Source organism: Mauremys mutica, chromosome 17 (assembly GCF_020497125.1).
Source record: "Mauremys mutica isolate MM-2020 ecotype Southern chromosome 17, ASM2049712v1, whole genome shotgun sequence".
In the NCBI taxonomy this organism is placed as follows: Eukaryota; Metazoa; Chordata; order Testudines; family Geoemydidae; genus Mauremys; species Mauremys mutica.
In genome coordinates this window covers 17,978,812-17,993,767 of record NC_059088.1, presented here as the reverse complement: position 1 = coordinate 17,993,767, position 14,956 = coordinate 17,978,812, and the positions used below count along the sequence as shown (strand labels likewise).

The 14,956-nt window shown below is 48.4% G+C and overlaps 1 protein-coding gene and 1 pseudogene across 3 annotated transcripts in view; one reads left to right on the top strand and one right to left on the bottom strand.

Annotated features, from left to right (window-relative positions):
• LOC123352099 (natterin-3-like) overlaps positions 1-14,411 on the bottom strand; it is a 36,634-nt gene extending 22,223 nt beyond the window's left edge. Inside the window, exons 1-2 of one of the 3 annotated variants that reach the window (XM_044991844.1) lie at positions 14,394-14,411; positions 9,642-9,977 (exon numbers count right to left, since the gene is read on the bottom strand). In XM_044991844.1, coding sequence (XP_044847779.1) covers positions 9,642-9,650 — 9 coding nt within the window. In that variant the 5' untranslated portion in view covers positions 9,651-9,977; positions 14,394-14,411. Of the gene's footprint in view, positions 1-9,641; positions 9,996-10,073; positions 10,301-14,393 lie in introns of those variants that run through there. The other 2 variants (XM_044991842.1, XM_044991843.1) reach the window with 2 other exon arrangements.
• On the top strand, positions 11,077-11,520 carry LOC123352100 (annotated as a pseudogene).
• Positions 14,412-14,956: the final 545 nt, after the last annotated feature.

Genomic DNA, 14,956 nt, shown 5'->3' with positions numbered 1-14,956 from the left:
CCAAAGGCACCTTGTTGCCACTGCCCCTGCCATCTCCTCCATTACACTATTACCCCTGTAATACATCCAAATACAGACAATGCCATATATTTGATAAAACCAATGGCCAAGGCCTTCACACTTTAGTGATTTATTTAAAGATTGGGAAAAAAAGAAAGAAAAAAATATTTTTAAAGTTCAGGATGTCCCATATAAGCAAACAATTGAGTGGGAAAAGACTGGTCAGAGGAGATAAAAGTATATGATATCACTACAAATAAACCCCAAGAATCTGTAATTGAAATGGATGGGTTCCATAGTGAAGTAGATATGATGGCTGTTCCTGGAGTTTGCAATGTGTTACATGAAAGAGGCCCTTATTGTTATTTGGTCACCCAATTAGTGAGTAATCAAATGAATACCCAAAGAGTTTGTTCTGCCACAGAAAATTTCACCTGTATAGAAATTATTCCAGTGACTAATAATGTAACCTGTACCTTATTGCAATACACCCCCTCCTATGCTATTAATATTAATGCCTCTTGAAAGTACCTGAGGATAGTTAAATAACAGATGTGATATAGTACTACACCAAAGAGAGATGTATTAGGATATTGATGGACTGTGATTAATACTACATTAGGGACTGTCAAATTTACATTGCCCTTATCCAGTTTCCAGATCACCTCTACATACCCAAATTGCTCACAGGGAGCTGCCATTAGATTAGCACAACAGAGGGCCTGGGTTATTTCCTCTAGAAAGAAGAGAGACTTGACCGGATCCCTATGGGATGGCGCCAATAGTGCAGCAGCCATTTGGAATATTCTTAAAAGCCAAAAACATGATGAGAAATTGGGGCAACTAGAGAAGGCCACTGGCCTTATTTCTGGGGCACAGCTAACCCAAGTACAGGCTGGAGTTGGTGAGTTACATGTTATATCCGCCCTTAGTTCTATGACCCAGAAGTTGCTGACAGAGATGGTATTCAATATCACTGAGGCTGGGAAGGCATTGCAGTGGGATCTAGCATGTTCAGAAATTCAGGATTTCCTGAATGACCAGCTGATGGCCATTCGGAATGATCTTGAGCACCAGGCTTGGCCCACTGCCCTTACAGACACATCAGGAGTACCATCTGATCTGTGGCCATGGAGACATACTTCGAGACTATCTGGGTGGAAGTGCGGACATTCACAGTGCTCCTTCACAGGGCTCCCACATACCGAATCCTGCCAGGTCCATGGGGAGGATGCATGTGGGATTGGGTGATTCACCGAGATATCTGGAAAATTAGACTACTTGGCACGCCTAATCAATTTTTAGTCAGTGCTCCTGGGATTACACCCGACATTTGGATGGGGTTAGGGAGTCAATGGACATTTTGGCCATTAGAACCCCCACAGCTTCAGTGTATACGTAAACTGAAGCCAGGGGAAGTTGTCACTGTTCATGACAATGTTTGTTGGGAGGGTAGGGGACAAGGAACTACCCTGATAGGACACCTACTTTTTCAAGCTAATGATAGCTGTGTGTATGTTAAAACCACCATGTTGCGAGATATACATTTTAATCTCACTACTGCTGTAGGCAGTATTATCTACTAGCCTGCGGATAGAATTTTACAAGTAGCCCTTAGGTTCCAGATACCCTTTAATTGGACTAGTTTAGAACCTGATCGGTTTCAAGATTAGCTTTCATTGTTACCAGAGGTTTAAAGAATCTCTGAATTACGAGGGCAAATTCATATGCTTCAAAGTATATATCAAGTTGAAAAGAATGCCTTTCATATAGCTTATAGAGTGTCTACTTTATGTACTAAGTATGATGTATTGTGCTTTGTGACTAAAACTGTACAACAACCCCATCATATTATTATTATGGGAATGTTATTTTTTGTATTGTTGTTATTTAGTTTAGGATCATGTTGTTGTTGTAAAGGACGTGATAATAGTAATACCTTTCATGTCCAGGCTAATCATGCATTGTCATTACATCCAATTAAAACCCCTAAGGTTGAAACATCTGATATAGAATCTGAAATCCATGGCTTAATGCAAATAGAGGTTTGAGAATATTTGTTGTACTAGAAGTACAAAAGTGGCAGGGGGGTGGAAGTAGAGAAAGAACTGACAGGGATTTGAAGGGGTTTTTAATGCATGACAGTCTCTGTTAGCAAGAGTCAGGCTCGCTGTAACCCTAATAACATGATATTTATAGAAATGAGGATTGTGTGAGCCGAGTGGGAAAGAACTGTGTGAGAAGTTGTTGCGACCTTGTGTAGATGAGATAGAATGTGGACTAGAGTCAAAATAAGTGAGAAAAATAAGTTATCAGGATGACCTATGTATAAACAAAATGAAGCTGTTGCTTGCTACTGTCTGTACAGTGTTGCTTATTATTGTCTGTAATAAAGGTATAAATGCTTGCTGTAATTGTTTACCTGCCTAGGAGGGGGAAACTCTGTGTCCTAGTGCACTCTCTCCCTCTATGCAATTGCTTGAGAAATAAAGTATCTGACTTTGCTGCACCCAACCAGAAAGTGAGAACTGTGTTTTTCTCCGACAGGAATGTCTAGCAATTTTTTTATTGTAAACATGGGGGGCAGGGGAAAGGAGTGTTAAGAGCAGTCAGAGGTCTGCACTAACTTTGAGCCGTGGAAAGTGAGTAGAGGATGCAGTGTAAAGCCTGCACAGGGTAGTGATGTGGAGTAAGAAGGGGCCAGATTATACTCATTCAATGCTGCTGGTAAGATTCACCCCTTCAGAGATCTTTTTTCTCAGCTCTACACATCTTGTTTCAGGGGGTGGGGCCCTACAAAGCTGCATGCCCTAGAGCTGGGAACTCAGCCAAGTTCATGTTGGAACAGGAAATGCACCAGACTGCTGATTATTGCTCTGAACATAGAGCTATTGCCAGTTATCGCTTATGTACCTATTTACTAGAGTCCTGTGTCCTGGCTGCCTGCAAAGTGCAGACAGCTCCTTGAGGTTTTCATTCATATTGCTGAAGAATACAGTGAGATTGAACAAGGAGACCTTTTGAGGGCTGAGAGATGAACCAGGCAGACAGGAAAGGAGAGGATCTCCAACCCACATCCTGAGTGGCATGTCATAGGCACAGATTTTTAACATCTCCTGCCTTCATACAATTAAAGCCTCTTCTAAATATCTCAGAAGCTAGAGATGCAAAGCAGACCTGTCCCTCGCAGTGCTCTCTCCAGACTAATTTGTGATGGGCTCCCAGCACTTCCACTAGAAAATTACTCACAATTGAATAGACTTCTCATGAAATTAAGCCTAAATGTTTCTTTGCTTTGTGTAATCCCTCAGTTCTCCATCCCCTCTTGTACCACTCTGCACAGTCCTTTTCAATCGGTACCATTCATATACCTGTAAGCAGTTATATGATATTCAAAAACAATCTTCAAAGGCTTATAAAAATTGGACTCATGCCCTTTTTTGTTGGTTTACAGGGCTCAAAGAAAGTATGGCCTTTTTTTCCCCCTAACACCAGGTCTCAACTGTAAATGGACATCGGTATAACATCCACACCTCTGAACAATGTAATTATACCAACCTAACCCCAAATGCAGACAGCGCTGTGTCAAGGGAGCTATGTTCTCCGGTCAACATAGCGACTGCCTTTCATGGAGGTGGAGTACCTACATTCTCCCCTCAGTGTAGGGAAGTGCTACAGTGATGTCATTTCAGAACAGTTCTGGAGGGGACAAAGGTGTGTCCGCGTACAGAACAGAACAAGTGATTATATTATATCTTTGAGCAGTTGGGAGGTGGCATGGAGCATATAGACACAGGAAAAGTAGGAAGGGCAAACCAAGGTCGGGGAGGGCAACTGCCCCTCTTGCCTCATAGCAAATGAGGCCCATTCTCCCAACACAAACATCCAGCCATCATGTCATACACCTGCCTGTCCCTATGATCCATCCCCCATTTTGCTCATATCCCCTCACCAATAACATCTCCCACCTCTAAGAACTCACCCTTGGAGTTTCTTCTAGGGGGAGATTGGGCATTCCCGCTCCTATCACCTCTCAGGATGACCACCTAGCCTGCCTGCCCCACAACATCTTCATAGAATCATAGAATCTCAGGGTTGGAAGGGACCTCAGGAGGTCATCTAGTCCAACCCCCTGCTCAAAGCAGGACCAACCCCAACTAAATCATCCCATCCAGGGCTTTGTCAAGCCTGACCTTAAAGACCTCTAAGGAAGGAGATTCCACCACCTCCCTAGGTAACGCATTCCAGTTCCTCACCACCCTACTAGTGAAAAAGTTTTTCCTAATGTCCAACCTAAACCTCCCCCTCTGCAACTTGAGACCATTACTCCTTGTTCTGTCATCTTCTACCACTGAGAACACTCTAGATCCATCCTCCTTGGAACCCCCTTTCAGGTAGTTGAAAGCAGCTATCAAATCCCCCCTCATTCTTCTCTTCTGCAGGCTAAACAATCCCAGTTCCCTCAGCCTCTCCACATAAGTCATGTGCTCCAGCCCCCTAATCATTTTTGTTGCCCTCCGCTGGACTCTCTCCAATTTATCCACATCCTTCTTGTAGTGTGGGGCCCAAAACTGGACACAGTACTCCAAATGAGGCCTCACCAGTGCTGAGTAGAGGGGAATGATCACATCCCTCGATCTGCTGGAAATGCCCCTACTTATACAACTCAAAATGCCATTAGCCTTCTTGGCAACAAGGGCACACTGCTGACTCATATTCAGCTTTTCGTCCACCGTAACCCCTAGGTCCTTTTCTGCAGAACTGCTGCCCAGCCATTCGGTCCCTAGTCTGTAGCAGTGCATGGGATTCTGTCGTCCTAAGTGCAGGACTCTGCACTTGTCCTTGTTGAACCTCATCATATTTCTTTTGGCCCAATCCTCTAATTTGTCTAGGTCCCTCTGTATCCTATCCCTACCCTCCAGCGTATCCACCACTCCTCCCAGTTTAGTGTCATCTGCAAACTTGCTGAGGGTGCAGTCCACACCATCCTCCAGATCGTTAATGAAGATATTGAACAAAACCGGCCCCAGCACCGACCCTTGGGGCACTCCACTTGATACCGGCTGCCAACTAGACATGGAACCATTGATCACTTACCCGTTGAGCCCGACCATCTAGCCAGTTTTCTATCCACCTTACCGTCCATTCATCCATCCCAGACTTCTTTAACTTGCTGGCAAGAATACTTTGGGAGACTCTATCAAAAGCTTTGCTAAAGTCCAGAAATAGCACATCCACTGCTTTCCCCTCATCCACAGAGCCAGTTATCTCATCATAGAAGGCAATTAGGTTAGTCAGGCATGACTTGCCCTTGGTGAATCCATGCTGACTGTTCCTGATCACTTTCCCCTCCTTTAAGTGGTTCAGAATTGATTCCTTGAGGACCTGCTCCATGATTTTTCCAGGGACTGAGGTGAGACTGACTGGCCTGTAGTTCCCTGGATCTTCCTTCTTCCCTTTTTTAAAGATGGGCACTACATTAGCTTTTTTCCAGTCATCCGGGACCTCCCCCGATCGCCATGATTTTTCAAAGATAATGGCCAATGGCTCTGCAATCTCATCGGCCAACTCCTTTAGCACCCTCGGATGCAGTGCATCCGGCCCCATAGATTTGTGCTCGTCCAGCTTTTCTAAATAGTCCCGAACTACTTCTTTCTCCACAGAGAGCTGGTCACCTTCTCCCCTTACCGTGCTGCAGAGTGCAGCTGTCTGGGAGCTGACCTTGTCTGTGAAGACAGAGGCAAAAAAAGCATTGAGTACACTAGCTTTCTCCACATCCTCTGTCACTAGGTTCCCTCCCTCATTCAGCAAGGGGCCCACACTTTCCTTGACTTTCTTCTTGTTGCTAACATACCTGAAGAAACCCTTCTTGTTACTCCTAACATCTCCGGCTAGCTGCAACTCCAAGTGTGATTTGGCCTTCCTAATTTCACTCCTGCATGCCTGAGCAAAACTTTTATACTCCTCCCTGGTTATTTGTCCAATCTTCCACTTCTTGTAAGCTGTTTTTTGTGTTTAAGACGAGCAAGGATTTCACTGTTAAGCCAAGCTGGTCGCCTGCCATATTTACTTTTCTTCCTACACATCGGGATGGTTTGTTCCTGCAACCTCAATAAGGATTCTTTAAAATACAGCCAGCTTTCCTCGACTCCTTTCCCCGTCATGTTATTCTCCCAGGGGACCTTGCCCATCAGTTCTCTGAGGGAGTCGAAGTCTGCTTTTCTGAAGTCCAGAGTCTCTGTTCTACTGCTCTCCTTTCTTCCTTGTGTCAGGATCCTGAACTCGACCATCTCATGGTCACTGCCTCCCATGTTCCCATCCACTATTGCTTCCTCTACTATTTCTTCCCTGTTTGTGAGCAGCAGGTCAAGAAGAGCTTTTCCCCTAGTTGGTTCCTCCAGCACTTGCACCAGGAAATTGTCCCCTACACTTTCCAGAAACTTCCTGGATTGTCTGTGCACTGCTGTATTGCTCTCCCAGCAGATATCGGGACAGAGAAGGAATCCATAGAGGGACAGAGAAGGAATCCTGTTCCCCAGCCCATACCATCCTGTCTGCCATCTTCCCAACCCTTTCTGAGACACACTACAGGAGACTGGCTAGCTCGACAGGCAGCCCATACAGATCAGAGCTGGCTGGGAATTGTCTGTCAAAATGATTTTCCAAATGAAAATGGTCTTTTCACAAAATCAAAATTTTCTGGAGGAAAAATTCAATTTTGTTGAAAGAAAAAAAAAAGGCTTTTCATCAGGAAAATTGAAATGGCCAAACCCTGGCTGCCCTGCTGCAGGGAGAAAGTGAAATTGACAAGAGCCTTCCAGGAGGCAGCTGGGGAGCCACAGCTGGGCTGGGAGGGAGGTTGAGAGGGGTAGGTGGAGAGCTCAGCATCTGGCAGTCCACTTCGAAGCCTATTGTCAATTTCCAGGCACAGTTCAGCGCAACTGCATCTGTATTTCCCTGAGTGGTTCAACAAGGTACTCCTGAGGGAATTCTGCACCAACAAATTAAAAGTTCTGCACACAATATTTTAAAATTCTGCATATTTTATTTGTCAATAAATAAATGTGGAAGCTCCAGAATGGCAGTGGGGAGCACAGGCCACGGGCTGCACAGAGTTGGGAGATCACTGTACAGCCCACACATACCCGGGACACAGACTCAGCAGTGAGGCTGCACCCAACCCTGACACAGCACAAGGGCTGGGCCTGCCCCAGCAACACCCAGGGGCCCTGCCCCTCTGTGCCAGGCACACCAATATAATGAGCAAGAGGGACAGAGTCTCGCATGCACATGTAGGTACGGGTAGGCTAGCTCAACTTAACAGGAGCCAAGTGTTCAGGGGCTTAATGTGGGGGTATTCAGGTGTGGGGCAAGACGATTCTTTGTGGGGCAATCTAGGTGTGGATGGCTTGGTGGTGGGTCTGGGTGCGGGAGGATTCTGGATACACAGGGCCTTGTTTGGGAGGTTCCAGGTGCAGGGGTAATGGGAGACTGCAGGGGGGGTCTAGGTGATGGTGGTCGGGGCTTAGCAGGAGGGTCTGGGTGTGGAGGGCACATCACGGTGGTCCAGGTGCAGGGGGGTGGGGCTCATCAGGGTGGGGGTTTGAGTGTGGGAGCCCAGCAGGTAGGTGTAGAGTTTGTCTGGATGCAGAGGGGAGAGGCTCAATGGGGGTCCAGATGAAGAGGGGATGAGGCTTGGTGGGGGGGTAGGTGCAAAGTGTGAGGCTTGGCAGGATGTCTGTTTGGGTGCAGGGGACTCACTGGGGGTGTTCTGGGTGTGGGGGAGTGAGGGTCAGCAGAAGTGTTGGGTACAAGGGGTCCAGATGAATGGGGCTTTGACATCAGGGAGCAACTCTCTGCACAGCGACTCCTCCCGCCATGGCTGAGGAGCGATAGGGGCAGGAAATGGAGGGACAGGAGTGTGGAGCTTCCTGCAGCCAGAGGAGGTTTCTGAGGGTGGGTGGAGCTTCCTGCAGCCAGATGATCCTTCAGGGGAAGAGGAAGTCCCATCCTTCCCTGCCCCAGCCCAGCCAGGACTAGCAGCTGAGCCCAGCACAGGGTTGGAGCCACCAGTCAGAGCATCTTCATCCTTGGCCTCCCCCTCCCGCAGTGTTTTATCTCACCGCCAGCTGCTCTGGGCGCCCAAAATGATGCACCTGCACTGCTTGGGAGGGGTGTGTGGCCACTTTTGCAGCTTCCTTTTGTTTCCCCATCAGAAGTCATTTTTCTGTAGAGATGCAAAGAAATCTATAGGTGACATGAATTCTGCATGTGTGCAGTGGCACAGAATTCCCCCAGGAGTAACAAGGGCATTCACTGTGAGGTTTCCAGCTGGCCAGCTGTTGCCTTCTGACCAGTTTTTTTCCAGGCTTCACAGTTTCCTGCATTTACTGTGTACTTCCCAGCACAGACAGGCTGACTCAGCAGACCTGCTTGCTTTCTCTTCAGAGACTATCAGATTTAATTGCTATAGATATAAGTCACCACACAGCTCTTTCTAAGCCAGCCTACTTTCTTCTGAAGGTACAGACCATTACAGAGAAAACATTAAAAACAATAAAAGAACCTAATGCTAATAAACTTACCTGAGATCACCCCACCTCTAACAGGGACTGTCACAGGAGCAGTCTTTCAATACCTTCATCACAGAGGCTTCCTTGTGGCTACAAGTTCATCAGAGCTTCAGCTCAGAACAAGCTGTCTGTTCTTCCCTGTCTGTCTTATGAGGCCTCAGTAGGCCAAGTTCCCCCGATCCTACGCTAAGGATTGGGACCCCCTGTGGACCAGGTGTCCTGTCCATTTGCTGGATCAGGAAGAAGGCCCAGAGTCATTTTAAACTCCGTCTCTTCATTCAAAAGTCTTTTCTTTGTCTGTTGGTCTCTGGAGAATCCAGTTTGAACCTGTATATGCATCGCTCTCCAAAGCTGATAATGGAGAAGGTTCATTAACAGCTGCCTTCCTTACTAGAGAAGGTACATACAGTGCCACAACAACACACCCACAATGTACCTGAAAGGTATTAACCCTAATTCAAAAAGGTTTAACTTAATTCAATTGAGTTTATGTGAATTCCATAAAGTTTGTTCAGGATATTGCAGGATATGGTCAGTCTATCACTTTGCCAGCAAGACAAAAAATCCATTTTCATTCTCCAAAAACAGATTTTTTTTTAAATTTCTCTCCCACAAAAAATATTGTGAGATTCTGTTCTTTGTCCTGAATTGGGATGAAATACTTCCAAAACCTTCCAATTTTCCACAGGACAGAAATTCTGTTTTCTGGACAGCTCTAACAAAGACAATCTAAACCAGCCCCTTAAATTCACCTTGCTCCCTGGTCCTAGAAGATCTGATCTGATCTGCCCTTGGTCTCATGGACCTGCTCTGCTTCAACAAACCAGTCTCCTCTCTGACAAATCACAGCAGCATCATGCATGTCAAACACATATGTGAACATAGAACACAGTCAGACATGCAAAATATACCCTCAGAAATTCAATTACTGATTATACATTTTTTACAAGTTAAACCGAAAAAACAGATTTTCCCAAAGCAAAGTACCAGGAAAAGGAATGGGAAATTCAGAGGAAAATAAGGTTTAAAATGCACAACTAAGGAGAAAATGAAAGAAAAAAAACCCACCGGGAACATGAATAACAAAACCTCTTAGCGTATCACTTTCTTCACTGTTAGACACCTCCAGTAAATGCTCCTTTCCTTAAAACACGTTTCTGTTCGAAATGCCGCTGGGATTCTTCTTCCAAAATTTCATTGCACGCAGAGGAAGTGCAGATTGTGCATTCACTTGCAACTTCACACAGGAACCTCACCTTCCAGTTTTCATTCCATCACATTAAAGATCACAAACCACTAAAATAACCACGTCATTCCTCAGTTCTCCTTCTAGAATCTGGCCCCACGCACGCGCTCCTGGGGCATGTGGTCCTTCTTCCCTGCAGACTGGTACTGTCCTTTCTCCTACGAACAAAAAGGAAACTGAAACCAAACGTAACAGGCACAAAAGGACGGACTTTACTGTGTGCTGGGGAGAGGGGGAGGGCTTGGACAGCGTACTTAGATTCAGAAGGCGTCCTAGTGGCTTCCGGGTTTTGTTCAATTTTACATTTAAATGAAGTTTTAATACCTTAAACCTTAAGTTTAAATACCCTCTGGTCCTCCCCAAACTTGTACCAGTTCAGTGCAGAGGACAAGGCTGAATTGTCTAGCTTATTCTCATGCTATTTTCAACTAATTTTCTATTCCAAATCCTTGCTTTTGGTCATTTCCCCACAGAGCCTAAAGTAACAGAGTTCTAAAACTGTTCTCCCAGGTCCACACTGTTTTTAGCAGCATAATGTCCTGATTGCCTCCCCACAGCTGGAATGTGGTCTAGTCTCACACACAAAAAAAGTGGCACTGCCTTTCTAAACAAGCCCAACCCATTTCAGAGGGAGGGGGTGGGTGTGTTTATACAAATCCCATATTTTTCATAATAATGTAAATACACACAAATGTATTTTTAACAGCATAGTGTCCAATGCCTCCCTGCCAGTGGAGTCTTTCCCCATTGCCTCCTTTCGGCTGGAACCTGTCATTGCCACATTTAGCTACACACAGCAGTGAGTGTGGACACAGCCTGCTTTTCACTGTGGGAGGTAGCTACACATATTCTACATGTTGCTGCCAGTGCACACAAGGTCTAGGAATGGAATTCACAGGAACCAGCAACCTGAGTGGGGTGCAAGGAAGACTCTCACAAACACTGGTGGCCAGGCCAAACAATAACCCCAGTCAGAAGAAGCGCCCTCCAACTGACAGCATTGTCACAAAGATGCATGTAACAGCCCCTGACGCTTCCCCCAGCTCCCGGGAGCCAGAAACCCACAGCTCCCACCGCACGGCTCCAGGTCATGCGTTGGTAGCAGCGGGGGACGGACTGAGGCCAGCCTGGACCCACCCCGCAGTCCTGGCTCTAGCCGGGCCCAGGCACCATGCGGCGGGGGCTCCCTGCACTCCCACCAGCGAGCTGCAGAGAACGTATGCGCGATGCGCACCAGCCTGGCCAGCTTCAGCACCAATGGCATCGGATGTCCCTCCAAACTTCTCCTGGGTGGTGCCCAGCAAGCTGGCAGGGCCAGCCATGCCACGGCAGCCCGCACACTACCAGTACTTGCATGAGCATGGCATCCAGCACCTGGTGTTGCTGACTGAGCACAGCACGCCCTACCACGACACCTGCCCTGGCATCAAGCACCATCACCTCTGCATCCAGGACTTCTGTGCCCTGTCGCTGGAGCAGATCAAGCACTTCCTGCAGATCGTGGAGGATGCCAGCACCAAGGGCGAGGCTGTGGTGGTGCACTGCATGCTGGGATTTGGCAGGGAACCATGCTGGCCTGTTACCTTGTGAAGGCCCAGAAACTCACTGGGGTCGACGCCATCCATGAGAATCCGGCCCAGAGCCATCGAGACGCATGACCAGGAGAAAGCTGTGATCCAGTTCCACCACCACAACAAATAGCCACAGCCGGAGGCACCCCCCTCCCTACGCGGAGTGTGGGTGGGGGGGAAGAGGGACAGGGCTGCTCAGCTACACAGACACCTGCAGGAAGCCCCTCCTGGGCCTGTGGCTGGGCGTTTCTGGACCCATAGAGGGGACCTTCCCAACTCCTCTCAGCAGGGAGTGCCTGGTTGCTGAGGGGAGCAGGCAGCGGCGTATTATCGCCTAGGCCAACAAGGCCTAGGCCTAGGGTGGCAAATTTGCAGGGGCGGCAAATTTGCTCATGACCCCTCCCCAACTCCGCCCCTTCCCCAAATCCTCGGCCCGCTTCCTCCCCCAGGCGTGCCGTGCTTCCCTCCTTCCACCTCCCTCCCAGGCTTGCTGCGCAAAAGTGCTGGGGGAGAGGGAGAAGCGAGTAGCAGCACGCTTGGAGGAGGCAGAGCAGAGGTGAGCTGGGGCCCCGCGAGCGCAGGAAGTAACCCTGGGGGGCCGGGAACCTCTCCCCGCCCAGCTCACCTCCGCTCCACTGCTGCCATCTTCCGAACGTGCCACAACTCCCCTTCTCCCCCCTCCCTCCCAGGCTCGCTGCGCAAAAGCGCTGGGAGGGAGGGAGAAGCGAGTAGTGACGCGATCGGAGGAGGCGGAGCAAAGGTGAGCTGGGGCCGGCGGGTGTGGGGAGTGACTCTTGGGGGGGGAGGGGGCAGGGAACTGCTCCCTGCCTCAGCTCACCTCCACTCCACCACTGCCATCCCCCGAGCGCGCCACAACTCCCCTTCTCCCCCTCCCTCCCAGTCTTACCGCAGGGGAACAGAGGTGAGCTGGCGGTAGGGGGGGGCGGAAATTTTTTGAGGGCCTAGGGGCGCCATATTTGTTAATCCGCCACTGGGAGCAGGGGCTGGGCTCAGAGCCTGGGGCCAGACCCCATTCTTGGCAGCATCTGCCTGCACTGGAGCAGGGGTTGCCCCAGCCCCCTTTACTCGAGGCAGAGAGGATGAGCTCTGAATCGGAGAAGGGCAAAGGGCAGCGACCTGGAAGGGGGAGCCCCGTAGGGCAGCGTCTCCTCCAGTCCCCTGTGATCCTTGCCTTGGGAGAGCCAGGCCCCTAGAGACGGAGTGGGGCTTTGCCCTGCAGGGAGGCTATGCATGCCTGCCGGGTGTGTGGGCTGGAGCCAAACAGATGTGCATACCTCTCTATCAGTGTTATAGAGATCGAACAATTTATGAGTTTACCCTGTATAAGCTTATACTGGGTAAAGCAGCAAAGAATCCTGTGGCACCTTATAGACTAACAGACGTTTTGCAGCATGAGCTTTCGTGGGTGAATACCCACTTCTTCAATGATATATATTGTCATTAAATTCTTGTCAAATTTAATGACAATATATATCTCCAGATCAGTGGCACCGCTATGGGCACCCGCATGGCCCTACAATATGCCAATATTTTTATGGCCGACCTGGAACAACGCTTCCTCAGCTCCCGTCCACTCACGCCCCTTCTCTACCTACGCTACATTGATGACATCTTCATCATCTGGACCCATGGGAAGGAGACTCTGGAAAAATTCCACCATGATTTCAACAGCTTCCACCCCTCCATCAACCTCAGCCTGGACCTATCTACACAGGAGGTCCACTTCCTAGACACCACGGTGCAAATAAGTGGTGGTCACATTAACACCACCCTATACCGAAAACCTACCGACCGCTATGCCTACCTTCATGCCTCCAGCTTCCATCCCGGGCACACCACAAGATCCATTGTCTACAGCCAAGCACTGAGGTACAACTGTATCTGCTCTAACCCCGCAGACAGAGACCAACACCTAGAAAATCTCCACCAAGCATTCTCAAGACTACAGTACCCACACGAGGAAATAAGGAAACAGATCAACAGAGCCAGATGTGTACCCAGAAGCCTCCTACTGCAAGACAAACCCAAGAAAGAAACCAACAGGACTCCACTGGCCATCACATACAGTCCCCAGCTCAAACCCCTCCAACGCATCATCAGGGATCTACAACCCATCCTGGACAATGATCCCACACTTTCACAGGCCTTGGGTGGCAGGCCAGTCCTCGCCCACAGACAACCTGCCAACCTGAAGCATATTCTCACCAACAACTGCCCACCGCACCATAGTAACTCTAGCTCAGGAACCAACCCATGCAACAAACCTCGATGCCAACTCTGCCCACATATCTACACCAGCAACACCATCACAGGACCTAACCAGATCAGCCACACCATCACCGGTTCATTCACCTGCACCTCCACCAATGTAATATATGCCATCATATGCCAGCAATGCCCCTCTGCTATGTACATCAGCCAAACTGGGCAGTCTCTAAGGAAAAGGATAAATGGACACAAATCAGACATTAGGAATGGCAATACACAAAAACCTGTAGGAAAACACTTCAACCTCCCTGGCCACACAATAGCAGATTTTAAGGTAGCCATCCTACAGCAAAAAAACTTTAGGACTAGACTTCAAAGAGAAACTGCTGAGCTCCAGTTCATCTGCAAATTTAACACCATCAGCTTAGGACTAAACAAAGACTGTGAATGGCTTGCCAATTACAGAAGCAGTTTCTCCTCCCTTGGTTTTCACACCTCAGCTGCTGGAACAGGGCCTCATCCTCCCTGATTGATCTAACCTCGTTATCTCTAGCTTGCTTCTTGCTTGCTTATATATACACACCTGCCCCTGGAAATTTCCACTGCTTGCATCCGAAGAAGTGGGTATTCACCCACGAAAGCTCATGCTGCAAAACGTCTGTTAGTCTATAAGGTGCCACAGGATTCTTTGCTGCTTCTACAGAACCAGACTAACACGGCTACCCCTCTGATACTGGGTAAAATGGATTTATTTGGGGTTTGGGAGCTGGGTACCTGGGTGTTGGAGACAGGAGCACTTCTTAAGCTGTTTTCAGTTAAGCCTGCAGCTTTTAGGGGATGTAGTTCAGACCTGGGTCTGCCTTTGTAGCAGGCTAGCGTGTCTGGCTCAAATCAGGCAGGTCACTGAAGTCCTAAGCTGGCAGGGAAAACAGGCTCAAAGGTAGTCAAAGCACATCAGGTGGCAGTCCCAAAGGGGGTTTCTGTGATCTAATCTGTCACACCAGTTTCTTGGGACTTTTTCTTATATAGGTGCCTATTACCCCCCACCCCCTGTCCTGTTTATTCCCAGTTGCTATCTGGTCAAACTGTTGCCGGCCCAAAGGGCCCAAGGTGGGCAACAGCGGGGTTCATTGCCCGGTGTGCGTCGCACTAATTAACACACCAGGGTGGAGAAGCAAACCAAGTTTATTTGAGCTCAAAGAAAAGGTGCAAGGGAGAAATAGCAATCTCAAATCCTGCACACCCACACGCAGGCGGGGTCCCAGTATTTATACCCCCTTTGTTTTTCTTTATCTGTACTTTCCCACTGTGTGGGGGCTACTTTCTCATGCATATAA